This window comes from Schistocerca cancellata, chromosome 5 (assembly GCF_023864275.1).
Source record: "Schistocerca cancellata isolate TAMUIC-IGC-003103 chromosome 5, iqSchCanc2.1, whole genome shotgun sequence".
Taxonomy (NCBI): Eukaryota; Metazoa; Arthropoda; class Insecta; order Orthoptera; family Acrididae; genus Schistocerca; species Schistocerca cancellata.
Genome location: NC_064630.1, coordinates 571792397 through 571815968, shown reverse-complemented (window position 1 = coordinate 571815968; position 23572 = coordinate 571792397). Strand labels below are relative to the sequence as shown.

General features: G+C 41.6%; 2 protein-coding genes across 3 annotated transcripts in view; one reads left to right on the top strand and one right to left on the bottom strand.

Annotated features, from left to right (window-relative positions):
• LOC126187925 (polycomb group RING finger protein 3) overlaps nucleotides 1-3007 on the bottom strand; it is a 46168-nt gene extending 43161 nt beyond the window's left edge. Inside the window, exons 1-2 of the mRNA XM_049929287.1 lie at nucleotides 2357-3007; nucleotides 176-289 (exon numbers count right to left, since the gene is read on the bottom strand). Of these exons, the coding sequence (XP_049785244.1) occupies nucleotides 176-287 (112 nt within the window). The 5' untranslated portion in view covers nucleotides 288-289; nucleotides 2357-3007. The remainder of the gene's footprint in view (nucleotides 1-175; nucleotides 290-2356) is intronic.
• Nucleotides 3008-3117: 110 nt separating this feature from the next.
• LOC126187924 (mitotic checkpoint protein BUB3) overlaps nucleotides 3118-23572 on the top strand; it is a 71530-nt gene continuing 51075 nt past the window's right edge. The window contains exons 1-2 of one of the 2 annotated variants that reach the window (XM_049929286.1): nucleotides 3118-3261; nucleotides 3511-3714. In XM_049929286.1, the coding sequence (XP_049785243.1) occupies nucleotides 3517-3714 (198 nt within the window). In that variant the 5' untranslated portion in view covers nucleotides 3118-3261; nucleotides 3511-3516. Of the gene's footprint in view, nucleotides 3280-3510; nucleotides 3715-23572 lie in introns of both variants that reach the window. The other variant, XM_049929285.1, reaches the window with a different exon arrangement.

The window sequence follows — 23572 nt, the reverse complement described above, 5'->3', positions numbered from 1 at the left end:
TAAAGACGGCAATAACAATTTCCTTCAACAACTTTCTCTAAATCATTAGGGCCTATATAAAGTTAAGGTGTAACAAAAATATTTCTTAAACATGGATATTTAAAATTTTAGATATTAGAATCTTAAGAACTAACTTAAAGTTAGTGTCAGTATTTCATTAGCATATTGTACTCACAGGTATGTAAGCATTCCGTAACTGTTGTTGCATCTATCAAATAACCACGGCAAATCTTGCATGTAATGTGGCTGTTAAGAGTTTTTAACTTTATACGCCTCTCCATTGTCATGACTGCAAAAGAAAACCATATATAAATTACAAAATGGAATGTAAAAAGCAGTAGGCTACATCAATATCAAAATGACAGAAAAGCCATATTCCCTAGTAGCATAACCACATATGATACTGTATGTATATAAAAATAAATTCAAATTTTTGATACCAATAGATGTTACTCACTATGAGAAAAAAATGACAAAAAGAAAACAACTAAGGGGCAGTGAAATCCATACCATCAACAAACCCACAACATTTTATAAATCCGATGAGTGTTTATGCCTATTTTTAGTAAACTCATAATGAAACTCACTGCTTGGAAAAAATTCAACTTTACAACCCAAATAACTGCGGTACGTGCCTGAAAGAACAGAGGTCGTTTTGGAACCATCTACTCAGTAGAAGAAAATCATAATTTTTTTAAAAAAAATTAATGTTCTACTTTTAATTTGATGTAACAATTTGACTATGAAGCATAATATGGCACAGTGCTCTCCTCACTAACAGACACACACTTTGCTCAAATGGGTTTAAGAAATAACTTGTCCATGATGATGTTAGTTAAATTTTTCTTTTATCTAAAGCTGAAGAAAAGCATGTCATCTTTCTCTCCACAGGTACAGAACCCAACAATCTGTCTTAATAACCTGTTTCTTCAATCTTGTCTATGTGGCAGACAGGATAGGCATCAATAATGGTGTAGCACTAAAAGGGCTTCTGCACTTTAAAAATAAGTTTACAGAGGAAGAAACTTCTCATGTAAAAGTATGAAGGTGCTCAATAGCAATATATCTCTGCGTTCTTAAAACACATTTTTGAAAATCATCATCACTGATAGAGTAGCTACTCAGACCATATAGCCTTTCCTTAAAAATAAAGAAGCAAAGTGCACAGAAAGAAGTCTCTGTAATTTCCTGCAAGGTGCTGAGTTGTATATACATATCTTGATGTGGATTCAGTATGCCCCCAAGATAATTTGCATTAAACTACCAATTTTCAGGGTCCGATTCCACCCTTCTGCTTTGACTCATGACATAAGGGTGTTGTGGTGTGTGACGTCATTACAGCGTGGAGTTTATGAGTTGGTTGTGTTTGTAGACGTCGGCTTGTTGTGTTTGATGGCGTCCTGTGTGTGTGTGTGTGTGTGTGTGTGTGTGTGTGTGTGTGTGAGAGAGATGGCTGTCCTACTTTGCAGCGCCTACATTTGTTGGTGGTAAGTAATTGGTTTTTGGGGTCTATTTTTCTCGAGTTGTAATGTTTTGCGTATTTATTGTGTACTGAATGTGTTTGAATTTACATAGGGATGTTTGAATTTTTGAGGTATTGTGGTCTTGGTTTATTTTTTTGTAGTTGTAGGTGTTTTTTTTCGTATCAATAGTTATGGTTGCTGTTACACTGCTGATACAGCCAGAATTTAGAACACATATCAATAGCATTGAACTCTGATTTCATTAGGTTCAATGACAAGTTTTTAACATTAATTCAATACAGGTAACCATATCTTTCAACATATTCACCATCTACTTTTATAAAACTTTTTATATGCACCTTACGGACTGGAAAATATAAGTTCACAAGAGAATTATCTAATGGAAAGCCACAAAAATATAACCCACCTTTATCACAACTTGGAAATTTAGCTCAACTACACTTAAGTATGTTCCACTACGACAATATTACTTCTTAATCTACAATTGCTCAATATTAAATGGGCAAGTTACTTATACAACAAAGATGATTATAAAAAGAACTGAAAAGAAAGAGAAAGAATTATCAGAAGGGACCAATGGGTGAGATACTCTATCAGGAATCCTGTCACCATCTTTCTATCACAATACAGACAAGATAAAAATGTGTGTCCGACCAAGATCTTTGAACAAATGTTTGGCTTTCTCATGTAGAAGTATTTTCTGAGGGTTATTTCTGGGTTCAAGTCTTCATTTTTACAAATATTTTTATTTCGATGGCCAGATTAGTGCATAAGAGAAATTTTTCTGGAATTACAACAGCAACACAGGTGAAAGGCATAGGAAACACTACCTACACTCATAATTTCTTGAACTATAGTATGAAACAACTTACCTTAAGTGTGTATGGGATTACACAGTGGTCATTCCAGTAGAGTGGTTATTTATGTACATAGAAAGAAGCAACACTGAAATGGTACACATTTCGAACAGTTGACGGGACTGTATCCTTATTCACCCACTGCAGTGGCCTCCATTGGTCTATAGCATTGTTAAATGAAATTCACTGGTGATTCTTATACAGCATTTGCTGCAATAAAATCACATAATGGTCACAGCACTCAGAGAACAAGCTACACGATGAAAGCAATGTACTGTATTATTTTCATGTATATAGCACACTGGTTCACGCAATGAACGAAACTTTTATGAGATTCATGATGAGACTCTTTCTTCATAATCATTCGAAAATAATTATCCAATCCGCTCTGAATTAACACAGAGAAGCATCACAGTATACAATAGCCGCATATTTCCTCAACCATACCACCGTCATGGGAGGACAATTGTATAATCCTGGAAAAAACGTAAAGCGTTGCACTAATAGGTGTTGGTGGTGTCAACAGCGATTACGAATCAAAACACCGCTTGCACTCCTAAATAATGTTCACTACAGTTCCTTTAAACCTCAGTTATACAACACAAACATCATAGTTTACAAAGTAATATCTTTGATCCCGTATTGTCACCATCAACATTTTTATAAGTATCATCTATGGAAACACCAATGTTCATATAGTATAGTACATTAATGGAAGGTAGACCTCGTTCATTACAAAATAATGATCTCTGGAAATGTAGGATATCGGTGACCAGAGATATTTGCCATTCGATTTCGAATTTGTTGATATTGTGAACGAAGAGTGAGGGGAAGATCTTAAGTACGTATTGAATGTATGTGTCTATAAAACGAAAGCATTGTATTGTGAACGTACCCCGGCGTTTTGAGATATTCTGCAGGTACAAAAACGATTTAAGGTAATTAGTAATGCGGGAACGTACCATTGCCGGTTAAAATGTAATAATGTGACCTTATTTAGTTGTTAAACGAGCGACTTATTTAGTATGCTAACAGTTTGTATCTTTTATTTATTATTTGTCAGTTGTGTCTCAGCTGCAAAGGCCTATTTTGAAAGTTGCCGTGCAAGAACACTTGTGGTTGAACGTTTAATATACGTATTTCTTCTTAGTTCATGAATTTTTTCTCAGGGAAAAATGACAGAATCCCGAACGGAATTCAAACTGAAGACCCCTCCAGAAGACGCCATTTCTTCAGTCAAGTTTGGACCAAATTCAGCGCAGTTTTTACTCGTATCGTCATGGGATTCAACAGTCCGTCTTTACGACGTTATAACCAATACTATGAGGTTGAAATATTCACATGACAATGCCGTACTCGATGTTTGCTTTCAGGTGAGACAGCGCCAATAGTATAGTGCACATCTTACAATGCATACTCCTGTATAATTGTTGGAAGTGTTTTGATTCTTGTTACAATAATGGGGTTAAATGTTTTTATTCACAATTATTTACTACAGGGGGAAACATTTTGCATGTGCAACCAGCTGTTGTGTAACATGTACACATTTTGTAACAGCAAAACGTGTATGATTGAGATTGGTCCAACATCATATGCAAGTAATCTGGGTGTAGGCCTACAGTAATTTTTGTACGTAGATAAAGATAACCAGCTATGGCCATACACTTCTTGTGTAAATTCTTTGTAGTAAAATTAGATGGTAGTGAGTGATGCTACACAGATGCTGCATTGTTGGCCCTGGCTTTTACTGTAAACCAGTAGTTTGATGTTTGGGGTCGACAGAAGCGTCCGATCCCACCCGTCGTCATTGACCCATGACGTCAGGGTGTTGTGGTGTGTGACGGCGCGGAGTTTGGTTTGTGAGTGTGGCGTGTTTGTATATGTAGTCGTCTTGTGGTTTGTTGTGCCCTCTGGTGGTATGTTCAGGGCTTTCGTTAGTGTGGTGTAATGGGCTCAGTTTGGTCTTGCTCATTATACAGAATTGTTCGAGTGCTGGCTGTTTTTGTAGTGGAATTCGTTTCAGTGAGTTAACGATTTAGTGGTTTTGTGTGGAGATTAATTTAGTGTTGTTCGCTGTAGGTCATGTGGTTATTTGAGTAAATTAATCGGTTGTTGTTCTTGTTCAGGAATGAATATAAAGGATATAATTAATAGCGCGCGTCTGCGAGAAATGATGAGAAATTCCGCGTTGAAGCTGATAAAGTTTTTACAGCTGTTTGGGAAGTATTCGATCCCAATTTATGGGATCGGGAGCTGCTGTTGAGCTATATAGGTCAAGGGAAGTGTCCGATTCCAGATATACTGTGTTTAGTGGAATTTGCGGAGTTTTGTGTTGTCGGTGTTTTTCGTCGTTTTGCGTGGTTTTGTATGGGGGTGGGTATCTAAATTTGTTTATATGTAGTTTGTCCTCACCCAAAAACCCCCAATTTCCCGCGCTTCGCCGGCCGCGGTGGTCAAGCGGTTCTAGGCGCTACAGTCCAGAACCGCGCGACTGCTACGTCGCAGGTTCGAATCCTGCCTCGGGCATGGATGTGTGTGATGTCCTTAGGTTAGTTAGGTTTAAGTAGTTCTAAGTTCTAGGGGACTGATGACCTCAGATGTTAAGTCCCATAGTGCTCAGAGCCATTTGAACCATTGGAACCCGCGCTTGTCCCGTTAGTGTCATTAGGCTTTTTGTGGAACGTGTGTGTGTTTGTTTTTCGATGTGTTTTCGTGTTTATAATGTGTACGGAACGACTTTATATGCGCCATATTGGAATAGTGGTTTATGGTCGTTTCCGCCATATTTGTGACGTCATGGGTCAAAGCAGACTGGTGGGATCGGACGCTTCTGTATTTCCGATGTTTATGTCATCATACCAGAAAGTACTACATTTTCTTCTTCTCGAGAGCAATGGGATGTGATGAGCATAGTTGTGGAGTTAGATTGCATTGGGAAGAGGATCAGTTTGTGGGAGAGTGAGCTCTTTCTCCCTTACTGTTTCTCTTGACTAGATCCTAACCATTTTTTGTGCTTCAAACCAGGTAGGCCTACTTATAAATATAACTGTAGTTTCAAGTAGTAGTCTGCAGTAGACTAAGAACAGTGTAAAAGTTATATCTACATACATACTCTGCAAGCCATCACATGGCATATGACAGATATACCTTGCACCATTGTTAGTTATTTCTTATCTGTTCCGCTCACAAATGGTGTGAGAATAAAATATATGCCTCTGCATAACGCGAAAAATATCTTATCTTCATGGTCCTTATAGGCTCACATTGGTTCACAACAGTATTAATGCTGTATTCAAATGTTATGGGGATTTTTGTTTTGTTAGTAGTTTTGATGTTGTGTTACTTGAGCTAAATATAAGGCTGGAGCTGTATTATATGTGCATAATATGCATGAAAATACTCGGTGGAGACTTGTTGGTTATTTATAGGTTTTGGAATTTACCTTGCAGTTTTAGTTTTCACAGTGAAAAGTACATTAAACATGGAAGAGCATGTTTAAATATGGCAGTGACCTAAACGTTAGACTACGCTACACGTCAGTCCTTCACCACAACCTTTATTTGGCTTTCACATTTATTGGCTTCGCCAACTTGCATCCAGATTATCACGTTTCAACCTAACCTAAATCTCGGGCTACACTACAGATCAGCAACCACCACTTATTCTACTACAGAGAAACAGGTATGGTAGGTTGCCACATCGTTCACGGTTGCCATTGCAGTATTGGTTCATGTAGTATTGGCAAATGCTACATAGTGTTCCTAAGCATTTTCCTTATGTTATGTATGAGATACATGCTTAATATCTATCAAAATACTCTTGGGGATTTGTGTATCGTCTAATCCAGCTTTTCTGAATTTACCATGCAGTTTTAGGGAAATACAGAAGCGTCCGATCCTACCCGTCGGCTTTGACCCATGACGTCACAAATATGGTGGAAACGACCATAAACGACAATTCCAATATGGCGGATATAAAAACATCGCATACGTATCATAAACACGAAAATACATAGAAAAACAACACACACACAGGTTTCACAAAAAGCCTAATGACTCTAACAGGACAAGCGTGGGAAATTGGGGGTTTTTGGGTGGGGAGAACCTAAATATACACAAATTTAGCCACCGACCGCCATACAAAACCACGCAAAATGACGAAAAAAATCGACATCACAAAACTCACCAAATACCACAAAACACATTCTTATCCGGAATCAGACACTTCCCTTGACCTATATAGATCTACAGTAGCTCCCGATCCCATAAATTGGGATCGAACACTTCCCTTGACCTATATAGCTCAACAGCATCTCCCGATCCCATACCCCAATACAAAAATCAAAATACACCGCAAAACATTGCGAACAAACACTTCCCTTCACCTACATATATCTACAGCAGCTCCCGATCCCATAAATTGGGATCGAACACTTCCCTTGACCTATATAGCTCAACAGCAACTCCCGATCCCATCTCCCATTACAAAAATCAACATACTCCACCAAACATTGTGATTGAACACTTCCATCCAACTATATAGCTCAACAGCAGCTACCAATCCCATAACTTAGGATCGACCACTACCCATGACCTATGAACTCAAACACATCTCCCAATACGAATACCAATACCAACCTTCACAGCCACAAATCTCAATGAAACACTTCCCTATACCCAATACACAACACATACGCCAAAAACAAAAAAAAGGGAACTTACCACAAAAAACCACAACCGAATACACTTAATAACAAACTCACCCGACGTACAGCAATCATCATTACATTAACCATCACACAAAACTGTTAACTCACTAATACAAATTCCGCTTCAAAACCACGCACGCAGCACTCACCACTGAGCAACAGCAAACTGACCCCAACACACCAAACATACGAAAACCATGAACACACCACCAGAGGGCACAACAAACAACACGACATCTACAAACACGCCACAATCACAAACCAAACTCCGCGCCGTAATGACGTCACACACCACAACACGCTTACGTCACGGGTCAAAGCCGACGCGTGAGATTGGATGTTTCTGTTGACCCAGTTTTAGTTTTTAAAACGAAAGTTGTTAAATTTGGTGTGATTGTAGACATCAGGCTACAGTACTAGTCTGTCTAACCTTCATTTCATGTTCACTGAACCTAGACCTCAAGCTAAGCCACAGAGCAATCTTGTCACCAAAATAAAGATTTCTGATGGAGCTACTATCATACATAAGCTAATTATTGTGTGCCACTTAAGTTAGAAGTAACCAGAGACAAAACACCAACAGGCCAAAATATTCAAACTTTAGGGGCTGATTGCTCAAGAAATGTTGACACTGTTGAAAGACTTTCTATCAATTTGAGAACCCTCTGTAATCTTTTCCTTAGCAGTAAGTAGCTATCTAGCAACTACTACATTTTTGGAACTTTATGGACATAAACTTCACTCAGTGTGTTTTGATGTTGTGTTCCTTGAGTAAATGTAAGGCTGGAGCTGCCTATATATTAGTTGCACCAACTGACAAGTGCATATTAATCTCACATTTGCAGGTGACCTTATCAGCTTGTGTTGTGGGCTTATGACAAATATAATTATCTGAACTCGCCCCCGAATTGTCTGTCGCTTTAGAGCAGTAGGTTACTGCCCAAGATAGGCCGACACTCAGGAATGGTACAACCATCTACTCCCCTTTGGGGATGATAAATGCATCATATCACTGCGTGACTTCCACCCACCCACTCCACCTACCCCATAAGTCATGAAATTTGAAGTTGCTCATGTTAAAATATGGCGATTATTAGTTTATAATGAATATGAGATTAAATTTTCGTTGTTGAACACTTACAATAACTTTTACATTACAGAGTTTGGCTGCAGTGAGTGTTTGTTATCGGTAAACATCAGTACACTTTGTGTCAACTGTCTTATGTTTACGACTGCTGCCAACTCTAGTGATCTAACAGCCGTAGCACGTCGAACTCGTGTTGTGTGTCAGCTGAAAAGTAAACAGCATAACAAGTGTGTTTGAACACAAACAACTCTGATATGCTTTCATATAAGCCTGTTACTTCCGTGTGTAATTTATACCATAGCTGATTATCATCAGTGTGCATGCATGTCGCAAGTGGCTTCATTGTACAGCAGACAGACAATATTCCCCCTTTTATTTCCCTCCTCAGAGTGGGGACAAAATCCTCCTTCATGCTTTCTCCACATCTCACAATTCAGTGGTGAAAGCTTAACTTATCATTGACTACGCAGACTTCTGTCAATATCTTTGGAGTGGAACTGTGGTGTCTGAGACCAGTAAAACTTGAAATAAAAGAAACATGACTTAAACATGATGATGATTACCAAAAACTTGAACACTTTTAATGCTTTACACTTTAGTGACTCAAGAGTTCAAGTTGTAGTGATGTAACAATAATATAACTCTAAATGACAGCAAGGGAGGTAATAGGGTGTACTTGCCTCCTGAAATCTGGAATACAGAGCTTTTATGCGTACATTTAGTTAATAACTTCAATTGTCTGTGATGTAATATGATTTTCGTGTCGCCTATTCAATTTAGTTCTTATAGCACAGCATGTCTCAAAACTGAGCAACTCATTTATATAAAAAATCGGTTAAGTCTTGCACCCCCACCCTCGGGAAAAATTTCTGAGCACCCATCAGTACGTCTAACACATAGGTTGGACGTATTTCCAATTGTGTAACAAAACACTGTGACTGTGTCTTATGGTTGCTGATCAATCATCAAGCTTTTGTTTGTTTACTTGAAGGTTAAATAGTGAATAGTCCATGGAACTTCAAAAACATTTCATCACACTGATTAGCAAGAAGGGCGTGCAGTATGTAGCGTGATTGAGATTGTATTGTTTTTTCAGTTCACCTGAGGTGGTATTTCACAGAAAGATTTTTTATTTATATTTTGGAAGAGTGAAATGTTATTAAATTAGTCATGTTAGTCCTGTTAAGCTTACATGACAAGTTAGGCAATCAGGTCATTGCGTGTTCAAATTCAACCACTTGTGTGCACTAAAACACAGTAATGCATAGGCATCCTTGGATCCGTGAGTTATCGCTTGTTTAAATGCTCATTACCAGTTAAAGTGTACCTTTTTTTGAGGTCATAAAGTTAAGCTAGATTAGCAAAGCTTTTCAGACTGTTTCTGACCATCCTGTATAAACCACAAGCAGTATTGTTTCTAATGGCCTTCTAGTGAGGTTAATGCTCCAGAAGAAAACCTGTTGGTGGGAGGGGGTGGGGGGCTGGGGACACTTTTAGAGTGGAAATGTGACTGATGCCCACAGGGCCTGCTGTGTAGACGGGGGGGGGGGGGGGGGGGGGGGGAGGCACAAAGAAACTACCCTACAGTTTGGTGCAACAAAATTTGTAATTTTGTTTTTGATGCATATTTCATTTTGGTGATGGTTCCAAAGGGCTGCCAGCGCTCTTCCTGATTTGTCACACTCATGAATTATGCCTTAAAACACGTAGTTTTGAGAGTATTTTCAAATTATGTTCATCCAGAACACAGCAAAATTGATAACATGATGGAGGAAGCTGAACTCTGTTAAATATGGGGAAACCACATAAATCCAGTCTGGTGGACTTGTTTGTGTGTCATAAGCCAATAGCAGTACAGCTTGTTCAGTGGAATGTTATGAGGGAAATCTCCCACATCACTGACAACCTTTGCAGCTCATGCTGCAGTCTGACCATTTGCTGTGATTGAAACGACCTAAGGAAGTAACAAGGTTTTGTGAAAGCACATTACAGCTATGTTCGTGTTCACATCTGGTACTTATTTGTAGATATGAAATGAAATTAATGCCACAGGTCAAGAAGATCAAGGCAAGCACGATGGCAAGCGTCACCAAACTTTCGAATTCTGTCGACAAATTCTGAGCAGTACTAGGGGCATTGCCTGAAGAGAAATTCAACAAGCTCTATAGTAGTGTCACATTGCGTGAATGCGGTGGTACCTAGAGAACAAAGTAAGTAACCGCAAGGTTACTTATACATGGATATGTGTGTGTGTGCGCGAGTGTATACCTGTCCTTTTTTCCCCCTGAGGTAAGTCTTTCCGCTCCCGAGATTGGAATGACTCCTTACCCTCTCCCTTTCGTCTTTACCTCTCCTTCCCTCTTTCCTGACGAAGCAGCCGTTGGTTGCGAAAGCTAGAATTTTGAGTGTATGTTTGTGTTTGTTTGTGTGTCTATCGACCTGCCAGCGCTATTGTTTGGTAAGTATCTCTCTCTCTCTCTCTCTCTCTCTCTCTCTCTCTCTCTCTCTCTCTATATATATATATATATATATATATATATATATATATATATATATATATATATATATATAAAAAGAAAGATGATGAGACTTACCAAACAAAAGCGCTGGCAGGTCGATAGACACACAAACAAACACAAACATACACGCAAAAATCTAGCTTTCGCAACCAACGGTTGCCTCGTCAGGAAAGAGGGAAGGAGAAGGAAAGACAAAAGGATATGGGTTTTAAGGGAGAGGGTAAGGAGTCATTCCAATCCCGGGAGCGGAAAGACTTACCTTAGGGGGGAAAAAGGACAGGTATACACTCGCACACACACACATATCCATCCGCATATACACAGACACAAGCAGACATTTGTAAAGGCAAAGGCCCAAACTCTTTGCCTTTACAAATGTCTGCTTGTGTCTGTGTATATGCGGATGGATATGTGTGTGTGTGCGAGTGTATACCTGTCCTTTTTCCCCCCCTAAGGTAAGTCTTTCCGCTCCCGGGATTGGAATGACTCCTTACCCTCTCCCTTAAAACCCATATCCTTTTGTCTTTCCTTCTCCTTCCCTCTTTCCTGACGAGGCAACCGTTGGTTGCGAAAGCTAGATTTTTGCGTGTATGTTTGTGTTTGTTTGTGTGTCTATCGACCTGCCAGCGCTTTTGTTTGGTAAGTCTCATCATCTTTCTTTTTAAATATATTTTTCCCACGTGGAATGTTTCCCTCTATTATATATATATTGTAATAGAGGAAAACATTCCACGTGGGAAAAATATATCTAAAAAGAAAGATGAGACTTACCAAACAAAAGCGCTGGCAGGTCAATAGACACACAAACATACACACAAAATTCTAGCTTTCGCAACCAACGGTTGCCTCGTCAGGAAAGAAGGAAGGAGAGGGAAAGACAAAAGGATTTGGGTTTTAAGGGAGAGGGTAAGGAGTCATTCCAATCCCGGGAGCGGAAAGACTTACCTTAGGGGGAAAAAAGGACAGGTATACACTCGCACACACACACATATCCATCCGCATATACACAGACACAAGCAGACATTTGTAAAGGCAAAGAGTTTGGGCAGAGATGTCAGTCCGGGCGGATGTACAGAGGCAAAGATGATGTTGAAAGACAGGTGAGGTATGAGCGGCGGCAAATTGAAATTAGAAATTAGCGGAGATTGAGGCCTGGCGGATAGTGAGAAGAGAGGATATGCTGAAGGGCAAGTTCCCATCTCCGGAGTTCTGACAGGTTGGTGTTAGTGGGGAAGTATCCATTCCCACATGGAATGTTTCCCTCTCTCTCTCTCTCTCTCTCTCTCTCTCTCTCTATATATATATATATATATATATATATATATATATATAAAAAGAAAGATGATGAGACTTACCAAACAAAAGCGCTGGCAGGTCGATAGACACACAGACAAACACAAACATACACACAAAATCTAGCTTTCGCAACCAATGGTAGCCTCGTCAGGAAAGAGGGAAGGAGAGGGAAAGACAAAAGGATTTGGGTTTTAAGGGAGAGGGTAAGGAGTCATTCCAATCCCGGGAGCGGAAAGACTTACCTTAGGGGGAAAAAAGGAGGGAAAAAAGGACAGGTATACACTCGCACACACACACATATCCATCCTCATGTGTGTGTGTGTGATATGTGTGTGTGCGAGTGTATACCTGTCCTTTTTTCCCTCCTTTTTTCCCCCTAAGGTAAGTCTTTCCGCTCCCGGGATTGGAATGACTCCTTACCCTCTCCCTTAAAACCCAAATCCTTTTGTCTTTCCCTCTCCTTCCCTCTTTCCTGACGAGGCAACCATTGGTTGCGAAAGCTAGATTTTGTGTGTATGTTTGTGTTTGTCTGTGTGTCTATCGACCTGCCAGCGCTTTTGTTTGGTAAGTCTCATCATCTTTCTTTTTAAATATATTTTTCCCACGTGGAACGTTTCCCTCTATTATATATATATATATATATATATATATAGAGAGAGAGAGAGAGAGAGAGAGAGAGAGAGAGAGATATGATGTGACTTACCAAATGAAAGCGCTGGCATGTCGATAGACACACTCTTTGCCTCTGTATATGTCTGCTTGTGTCTGTATATGTGTGGATGGATATGTGTGTGTGTGTGTGTGTGTGTGCGCGCGCGCGCGCGCGAGTGTATACCCGTCCTTTTTCCCCCTAAGGTAAATCTTTCCTCTCCCGGGATTGGAATGACTCCTTACCCTCTCCCTTAAAACCCAAATCCTTTCGTCTTTCCCTCTCCTTCCCTCTTTCCTGACGAGGCAACCGTTGGTTGCGAAAGCTTGAATTTTGTGTGAATGTTTGTGTTTGTTTGTGTGTCTATCGACCTGCCAGCACTTTCGTTTGGTAAGTCACATCATCTTTGTTTTTAGATATATTTTTCCCACGTGGAATGTTTCATATATGTATATTCGAACCATGAGTGACCCAGCAGACGTCAATACGGTATGATCTAGTTCTGGCCATACCCGTCCCAATGTGGTGTTGTCAACTGGGGTAGTCGCTTCCTGTGTTCTCTCCCGGAGCTCTGCTACATCACGGGGTAGAAGCGGTACATACACCGAATCTTTATTGTCTCCCCACTGAAAAAGTCACAATGAGTGTGATCTGATGATCGGAGAAGTCATTTCATGAAACAGCTGTCCCTTTCTGTAGCATGGCCGCCATGTTTGCGACTAGTGCTGACTATCCACAAATTACCAAACTACGCTGTGGCGGTATACATGAAAAAAAACAACATGTGTAACATTGGCGTGGAATACTTCAGTTGACTTAGATAGGTTGCTTCCTGTACTTCTGTTGATCTATATAGTATACTCGTACTAAGGCAAAAAAAGCGACATACCTGAAATTTGTATTCTGTACTTCAGTTGACCTACACAGTGCAGTATACGAATCAGTTGCAGAGGAAACAGCAATTGGAATGACTCACAATCAGACAAAGGTATAATTTGAAATGTGTACACAAATGATTTATAATTACCACAAGCAACATAAGCATACACAATATCTACCTCAATAACACATTTATTAATTTTTTATTTACAGTTATGATACTTTGCCACAGAACATTCCTGATTTATTTTCTATGGCTCAGAAATACACAAATTAATACTTATGACTAAAATTTTACATCATTGGTCAAAGCCGATGAATTGATCTCATTCTTCAATTGACCCGAAAACTGGGATCACCTTAGAGAAAGTAGTGAAGATACATCAGAAATACAGGAAGCTTCGTGTCTCAAGCTGATGTAGTCAGTCCAGAAAATAGTGAAGATTGTGTTGATATTTCTCCATTTCAACTCCTTCGGTAAAAAAAAAAAAACTTTTATTCACTTGTTGGCAGAAGTAACGTGAGTGATGCTGACTGATTTGAAATATCAAGCAACATATGGGTAACTATGAGGAGAAAAAAAGCATTTAAAGTGTACTGTCACATAATGTGCAGTTTGTAGGTGCTAAATACTCTTTAAGTTTTGGAGCAATGTACATCAACATAAAAGATCATAACAATTTCTCTACTGCAGTGATTTCATTTCCATTCACTTGTATGAGAATTTCAGTAAATGCAACCTGCATTTCAATTCTAAATGTTGTAATGTTAAGACATTCCAGGTGCTATTATTTTGGGATTGTGATCTGTATGACTATCTTGTACTCGAACAGAACTAACACCTCCCCTCCCGAAGAAAAAAATTATCTACACCCGTGGGTTTGTTTAACAACATTCAGTTCCTGAAGTCTCATTTCTTCATTACTCTGAGCAATACATAAGAAAAGTGCTTTTGTTATTCTACTTTTATTTTTACAACATCTTCATTTGGTAGATTCTTCTATTAATGTATATATCCTAACATCAGAAATGACAGATACAGCACAAAATCATAACACGTTTTGCCATTGTACTTACGGTAAAACTGTCTGGAGATGGCTGCTATAACGCCTGTGACTCGATGTTAACTCCTTGCCGATGTAGTCACTAATGCACGATGATCTAGTTGTAGTGTACTGCAAAGGGATCAAGGTATAACAGAACTTGGAGCAGAAGATAGAGCCCACAATATTAACAAGGTCACAGCCAGACACAATGTGGTGTTCATAGAACTACATGATCAGCCCCTGTGTCATGTGTGCCAGAACCAGCCCGCTGATCATCACCCCAGCTAACACGAGGACGTCTGAAGAGGTGCTGCTTCCATAATCAACTCTCCCATACACCAGCAGGTGGGGACATCACATGTCTATGGCAATGTGATTGACAGATCTGCTGTCTTGGACATCGCCCCCACTCCAGTCATTTTGACGTCAACCCGGAAAATGGCTCTTTCCTAGCGTATGCCAGTCTTTGGTATGTCTGTGATGCTGTCTCCACCAGGCCACGAACCAACAATCACTGCCTGAGGGCCCAGCCATGGAGCCCGGATTCTGTGTATCTGCTGCATCTCCATCTAGACTCCTGCCACTTCCAACCACCACTTAGCGGTGGTAGCAGGGTCACCGCTGCTCTCCATGAGGAATGCCTGTGTTAGCATGTCCATACAGGCATGCTCTAGTTTGAGGATCATCCACAGTGTGTCCATTTCATATACTTTGTGTGCTTGCGATTGTCAATAGTCTTCTGTCAACTGACTTGCTGCATTCATCACTTGTTCCTCCACCCACCTCCAGCAGAGAGCTACTCGCCCACACCTTATAACACACTCACGATACTCGTGTCACAAGACCTAATGGAGCTGGAAACGGTCGTCCACCAGAGATTAGAATGGAATGGAATGAAATGAAGCAGCTGTGGCAGTAGCCCAAGTTTTCAAATAAGTGCTGAGTTTATCTTTTTTTTCTCCTGTAAAGGTGTGTATTTTCCTTCATTTTCTATTGTGGTATATTACACACTAGGGGTGGTAGTGCTGAACAAAATGTTTGTCAGTTTCAGTGAGAAAGTAACAATCCAAGGGGCAATTCAACATTTTGTGGATGAGGTAGTGAAGATTAGAGCTAGTAATGAAGCTTTGAGTGGGTAAGTAAATTGTTTGACAGATAAAAGAAAGGAAGGGCTGCCTTAAGGCATGTCTCCATCCGCCCTTGATGCTAACACTGCCTCATTTGTGGGCCCATTTTCAGGTAAATGTGGGGAAGAGGTTTGTGTTTTTGTGCAAGACTGATGAACAGTTGTTAAGTGTAGCTTATTTAAAATTGGCAGGAGATGCTAGAACAAATGTAATGTGAAACACCTTGAGGTGTTATCGTGAACAACTTTATGGTGTAGCTTAGAAGCTTGGAGAATCACTAGAGGCTTTTGTGGGCTACATCAGACTAATCAATGTTAATTTGTATGGAGTGGTGCTCATGTCAGTATGCCATTTGCTAGGAGATCGAAAAACATGCGTTTGATACATGTTTGCTGGGTCTGCCTTCCAAAATGTCGCGAAAAGTGCACAGGGTGTTCCTGTAGACCTTGGTCGGAGCAATGGTGTCACAGTGACTTTGAGATTGATTCAGTGACTGGACCAAAGAAGTGGATAGTGTTAAATGCAGAGATTGTATTTTATAAGTGTGGGTCTCCGGGCTATGTTCAGCCATTTTGCAGCAAGCCACAATGTCAGATGTACAAGCAAGCAGGCAGGCCACTCTCTTCAGAAATGTCTGCAGATGCATAATTGTAATCAAAGTAACACTTACACCCCTGTGTTAAACAGAACAGGAGTTGGTGTGACCACTGCAACACTCCCAATAACTTCTACTACAGGACACTCTGGTGGAAAATCATTGGCTGACATCTGTCTATTCAGCTATATAAAGAGAAGTTTGTGCAAGTTGTTGGATAAAGGATCATGGGTATCTGTGGCTAGCCAGTATTCAATGAATTTGAACACACCATGCTGTGCATTAAGTGGTGTGGTTGTTCATAATGTGCATTCTCTCTGTTCCACTTTGTTAAGTTTCCAATTGAGAGAGAGATACTTCAGAGTATGGATGGAAGTTCTTCCTACTGTGGGCAATAGCTGTGACATCGTTCTGGGTCAGGACTTCCTGATTAAACATCATGCCAAAGTTGATCTACAACAGTGCATGGTACAGCTGGATGGTACATGTTCTATCCTGGTTTTACTGCTGGAAGAATGCAGCATACACCCAAGATGTCAGGTAAGCCATTTAAACTGTGTACATGGTCTGTTAGAATGAACTTGCAAGATATGATACTGAAAAGTGGAGGAAGGCTGAACTGGATGAACATAGAAGCTGATCTGCCAATTAATATTGTATGTGTGATTGATAATGAGGAACTGGATTGGGCCCAATGTTTACTACAACATAGTTTATCCTTTGTACAGGAGATTTATGATACCTAATTAATGCCTATCAGTATTGCTAATTCTGATTCAGAGGTGGTGAGGCTATCAAAAGGTACACTCATAGATAACTTAGAAGTATTAGAAAATGAAATGGAAATTGATTTCAGTTTAGAACACCAGAAGCCAGGACAGTCTGTTGATTTAACTGCACTAAGGGAAAAGGTGTCACATCTGAAAGAGTGTAATAGAGTAGATATGGAGAAGTTGTTGGAGGAATGTGCAGGATTATTTAACCTGCCTGGACCATTGCCAGCTATACCTGTGGTTCAACACAGAATTCACACTGGGAATGAGCTGCCTTTTTACAAGGAACTGTATTGAGTCCCATATTGCTCACAAACTGTGATGGAGGAATTTATCAGTCAACAACTTTGGCATAGAATTATGGAAGAAAGTACTTGGTCATTATCAGCACTGGTAGTAATTGTGCCAACAAAGTCCTCGGATGGGAAAAGCACTTATAGGTTCTACTGCGATAACAGAAATTTCAGTGGTGCCCAGTGCATAGAGCTACAGGGGCAGAGATTGCTGAAAATAAAATGGTACACAATACAACACATCAGGCTGTACTTTTTGGTTATTTGCAACCAGAACCACAACCATAAACACCAACTACTCATTAGTTTACCTACTGGACACACCATTAGAGATTTTGCCCGAGGAAAAGCTGACTTACCTAAACACCTCATTAAGCCCAACCCTTCTGACTGCCTTAGACCAGATGATAGCAGCACAACATGGTTGGGTAACGATGGAACATCCACCTGATCATGTGAAGATGCATTGGGCCAAATGTTGCCACTGACTGACGACCATAGGGACCAGCATATCAGCCACTTGCATAATAGCGATAGTACTAAGTATTGTGTACTGCACCTCAGCCATTGAGTTGCCCAAATCTCACCTTTACCTCCCTTTAACCTGTGGGTCCATATTAGTCAATATTATCAGAGACCCACACATAGTGAGTGAAACAAAGTAGTAGAAGCAAAACTAGGGACTAGAGGCTTGGGAGTGAGCCAAGTGCTAGCATGATCAATAAGAAAAAGAAGTGTAAATAGTGCTAAAGGTAAACTGACACTTGGAGTAAAAGTTGAAATGTGAGAGGCTTGTAATTATAAATAAACCAGTGACAGTGTTTCAGCCAGAATCTTGGATAGATTAGTTTCCATAGGAGAGAAGAATAGCAATGGGATAAAGTTATAACAGAACTTGGAGAAGACTGAGACTGTAATGTTAACAGCACCACAGCAGGTGCTGGTTATTGGACTGCATGATCAGCTCCTGTGTCATGCATGCTGGAATGAGCCTGCCAGACATCACCTCTGCTAACACATCATCAGAAGAGGTGCAGCTTCTGCAGTTGATGCACCCACATGCCAGGGGGACAGGGACATCACGTGATACGGCAACGTATCTTACTGAACTGCCAGTCAAGCCGCGCCTAAGTCCTTGTGCATCGCCATCGATCCAGACATTGCGACATGACTCTGGAACGTGGCTCTCCAATAGCTGTCATTACTGAGAACCCAGATATAAACTCCAGGTCCAGTGCATCTCGTGGTTCATCACAGCTGCACCCTTCGATGATGCACAGCTTGCACCAAACATTGACACATCTATGACGCTGCCTCTTCCAAGCCACAAATCAATGACCGCTGCCTGAGAGCACAGCCCTGGCACCTGGACTCCGTGTAGCAGCTGCACCTCCATCTGGCTTCCTGCTGTCACCTTGCAGTGGTAACAGCGTCACCCGCTACTGTCCATGAGGAATCCTGCGTTGCCATGTCCATGCTGGTGCACTTGAATCCGAGGCTCATTCCCTGTCGTCCTCAGTCTGTACGCTGAACTATCGTTGAGGTTGTCTGTAAAGTGTTATGTTACCTGATTGGCTGCATTTATCGCTCATTCCTCCATCCACCTCCAGCAGCAAGCCGTTCACCCACACCATGCGTGTCGTCAGTACATTACCAGTATCAAGTAATATGGTGCTGTGGGTAAGACACTGGACTCATATCCAGGAGATCAGTAATTCAGATCACCATCTGGCCATCTAGATTTAGTTTTACTCCTTATGACCTATGGTAAATACACGGCTGGTTCTGTTGACTATTGACAGATGAATTCTTCTTCATCCTTCCTGACTTCGATCTCCCTCCCTCTCCCCCTCCCACTTTCTCAAGACTTAACTGCTAACAGAATGATAAAACTTCTATTAGTCTATCAAAAAGTTATTTTTTGAATGCAGTATGTGATGATTATAAGATACTGCATGCAATTATAGTTTTAAAAACAGTCTGTAGTTATTTTTTTTTTTTTTTAATGTGCTGACTGTTTGTCCAACCAAACAATATTTTAATGCATCATGCACCAATGAAGCCTACAGGCAGTGCAATCGGTTACAATCATCAAGTTTCTAGGTTTGTGTCTTCTAACACCGTTGTGCCCACAGACTAATGTTGCTCTTGTTGTTGTTATTGTTGTTGTTCTTGTTGTCTTCAGTCCTGAGACTGGTTTGATGCAGCTCTCCATGCTACTCTATCCTGTGCAAGCTTCTTCATCTCCCAGTACTTACTGCAACCTACATCCTTCTGAATCTGCTTAGTGTATTCATCTCTTGGTCTCCCTGTACGATTTTTACCCTCCAATGCTAAATTTGTAATCCCTTGATGCCTCAGAACATGTGCTACCAACTGGTCCCTTCTTCTTGTCAAGTTGTGCCACAAACTCCTGTCCTCCCCAATTCTATTCAATACCTCCTCATTAGTTACGTAATCTACCCATCTAATCTTCAGCATTCTTCTGTAGCACCACATTTCAAAAGCTTCTATTCTCTTCTTGTCCAAACTATTTATCGTCCACGTTTCACTTCCATACGTGGCTACACTTCATACGAATACTTTTCAGAAGCGACTTCCTGACACTTAAATCAATACTCGATGTCACCTAATTTCTCTGCTTCAGAAACGCTTTCCTTGCGATTGCCAGTCTACATTTGATATCCTCTCTACTTCGACCATCATCAGTTATTTTGCTCCCCAAATAGCAAAACTCCTTTACTACTTTTTAAGTGTCTCATTTCCTAATCTAATTCCCTCAGCATCACCCGACTACATTCCATTATCCTCGTTTTGCTTTTGTTGATGTTCATCTTATATCCTCCTTTCAAGACACTGTCCATTCCGTTCAACTGTTCTTCCAAGTCCTTTGCTGTCTCGGACAGAATTACAATGTCATCGGCGAACCTCAAAGTTTTTATTTCTTCTCCATGGATTTTAATACCTACTCCGAATTTTTCTTTTGTTTGCTTTACTGCTGCTCAATATACAGATTGAATAACATAGGGGACAGGCTACAACCCTGCCTCACTCCCTTCTCAACCGCTGGTTCCGTTTCATGCCCCTCAACTCTCATAACTGCCATCTGGTTTCTGTACAAATTGTAAACAGCCTTTCGCTCCCTGTATTTTACCCCTGCCATCTTTAGAATTTGAAAAATAGTATTCCAGTCAACATTGTCGAAAGCTTTCTCTAAGTCTACAAATGCTAAAAACGTAGGTTTGCCTTTCCTTAATCTACACTCCTGGAAATTGAAATAAGAACACCATGAATTCATTGTCCCAGGAAGGGGAAACTTTATTGACACATTCCTGGGGTCAGATACATCACATTATCACACTGACAGAACCACAGGCACATAGACACAGGCAACAGAGCATGCACAATGTCGGCACTAGTACAGTGTATATCCACCTTTCGCAGCAATGCAGGCTGCTATTCTCCCATGGAGACGATCGTAGAGATGCTGGTTGTAGTCCTGTGGAACGGCTTGCCATGCCATTTCCACCTGGCGCCTCAGTTGGACCAGCGTTCGTGCTGAACGTGCAGACCGCGTGAGACGACGCTTCATCCAGTCCCAAACATGCTCAATGGGGGACAGATCTGGAGATCTTGCTGGCCAGGGTAGTTGACTTACACCTTCTAGAGCATGTTGGGTGGCACGGGATACATGCGGACGTGCATTGTCCTGTTGGAACAGCAAGTTCCCTTGCTGGTCTAGGAATAGTAGAACGATGGGTTCGATGACGGTTTGGATGTACCGTGCACTATTCAGTGTCCCCTCGACGATCACCAGTGGTGTACGGCCAGTGTAGGAGATCGCTCCCCACACCATGATGCCGGGTGTTGGCCCTGTGTGCCTCGGTCGTATGCAGTCCTGATTGTGGCGCTCACCTGCACGGCGCCAAACACGCATACGACCATCATTGGCACCAAGGCAGAAGTGACTCTCATCGCTGAAGACGACACGTCTCCATTCGTCCCTCCCTTCACGCCTGTCGCGACACCACTGGAGGCGGGCTGCACGATGTTGGGGCGTGAGCGGAAGACGGCCTAACGGTGTGCGGGACCGTAGCCCAGCTTCATGGAGACGGTTGCGAATGGTCCTCGCCGATACCCCAGGAGCAACAGTGTCCCTAATTTGCTGGGAAGTGGCGGTGCGGTCCCCTACGGCACTGCGTAGGATCCTACGGTCTTGGCGTGCATCCGTGCGTCGCTGCGGTCCGGTCCCAGGTCGACGGGCACGTGCACCTTCCGCCGACCACTGGCGACAACATCGATGTACTGTGGAGACCTCACGCCCCACGTGTTGAGCAATTCGGCGGTACGTCCACCCGGCCTCCCGCATGCCCACTATACGCCCTCGCTCAAAGTCCGTCAACTGCACATACGGTTCACGTCCACACTGTCGCGGCATGCTGCCAGTGTTAAAGACTGCGATGGAGCTCCGTATGCCACGGCAAACTGGCTGACACTGACGGCGGCGGTGCACAAATGCTGCGCAGCTAGCGCCATTCGACGGCCAACACCGCGGTTCCTGGTGTGTCCGCTGTGCCGTGCGTGTGGTCATTGCTTGTACAGCCCTCTCGCAGTGTCCGGAGCAAGTATGGTGGGTCTGACACACCGGTGTCAATGTGTTCTTTTTTCCATTTCCAGGAGTGTATTTTCTAAGATAAGTCGTAGGGTCAGTATTGCCTCATGTGTTCCAACATGGCGGAATCCAAACTGATCTACCACGAGGTCGCCTTCTACCAGTTTTTCCGTTCGTCTGTAAAGAATTCGCGTTAGTATTTTGCAGCTGTGACTTATTAAACTGATAGTTGGGTAATTTTCACATCTGTCAACACCTGCTTTCTTTGGGATTGGAATTATTATATTTTTCTTGAAGTCTGAGGGTATTTCGCCTGTCTCATACATCTTGCTCACCAGATGGTAGAGTTTTGTCAGGACTGGCTCTCCCAAGGCTGTCAGTAGTTCCAATGGAATGTTGTCTACTCCCGGGACCTTGTTTCGACTCAGGTCTTTAGTGCTCTGTCAAACTCTTCACGCAGTATCATATCTCCCCTTTCATCTTCATCTACATCCTCTTCAATTTCCATAATATTGTCCTCAAGTACATCGCCCTTGTATAGACCCTCTATATACTCCTTCCACCTATCTGCTTTCCCTTCTTTGCTTAGAACTGGGTTTCCGTCTGAGCTCTTGATATTCATACAAGTGGCCCTCTTTTCTCCAAATGTCTCTTTAATTTTCCTGTAGGCAGTATCTATCTTACCCCTAGTGAGATAAGCCTCTACATCCTTACATTTGTCCTCGAGCCATCCCTGCTTAGCCATTTTGGGCTTCCTGTTGATCTCATTTTTGAGACATTTGTATTCCTTTTTGCCTGTTTCATTTACTGCATTTTTATATTTTCTCCTTTCATCAATTAAATTCAATATTTCTTCTGTTACCTCCTCTGCTGCTTTCACTACTTCATCCCTCAGAGCTACCCATTCTTCTTCTACGAGGTGCATTCAAGTTCTTAGGCCTCCGATTTTTTTTCTCCGGACTGGAAAGAGATAGAAACATGCGCATTGTTTTAAAATGAGGCCGCGTTCATTGTCAATACGTCCCAGAGATGGCAGCACCGTACGGCAGATGGAATTTTACCGCCAGCGGCGAGAATGAGAACTGTTTTAAATACTTAAAATGGCGACATTTTCCTTACTTGAACAGCGTGCAATCATTTGTTTTCTGAATTTGCGTGGTGTGAAACCAATTGAAATTCGACAGTTGAAGGAGACATGTGGTGATGGAGTTATGGATGTGTCAAAAGTGCGTTCGTGGGTGCGACAGTTTAATGAATGCAGAACATCGTGTGACAACAAACCGAAACAACCTCGGGCTCGCACAAGCCGGTCTGGCGACATGATCGAGAAAGTGGAGAGAATTGTTTTGGGGGATTGCCGAATGACTGTTGAACAGATCGCCTCCAGAGTTGGCATTTCTGTGGGTTCTGTGCACACAATCCTGCATGACGACCTGAAAATGCGAAAAGTGTCATCCAGGTGGGTGCCACGAATGCTGACGGACGACCACATGGCTGCCCGTGTGGCATGTTGCCAAGCAATGTTGACGCGCAACGACAGCATGAATGGGACTTTCTTTTCGTCGGTTGTAACAATGGATGAGACATGGATGCCATTTTTCAGTCCAGAAACAAAGCACCAGTCAGCTCAATGGAAGCACACAGATT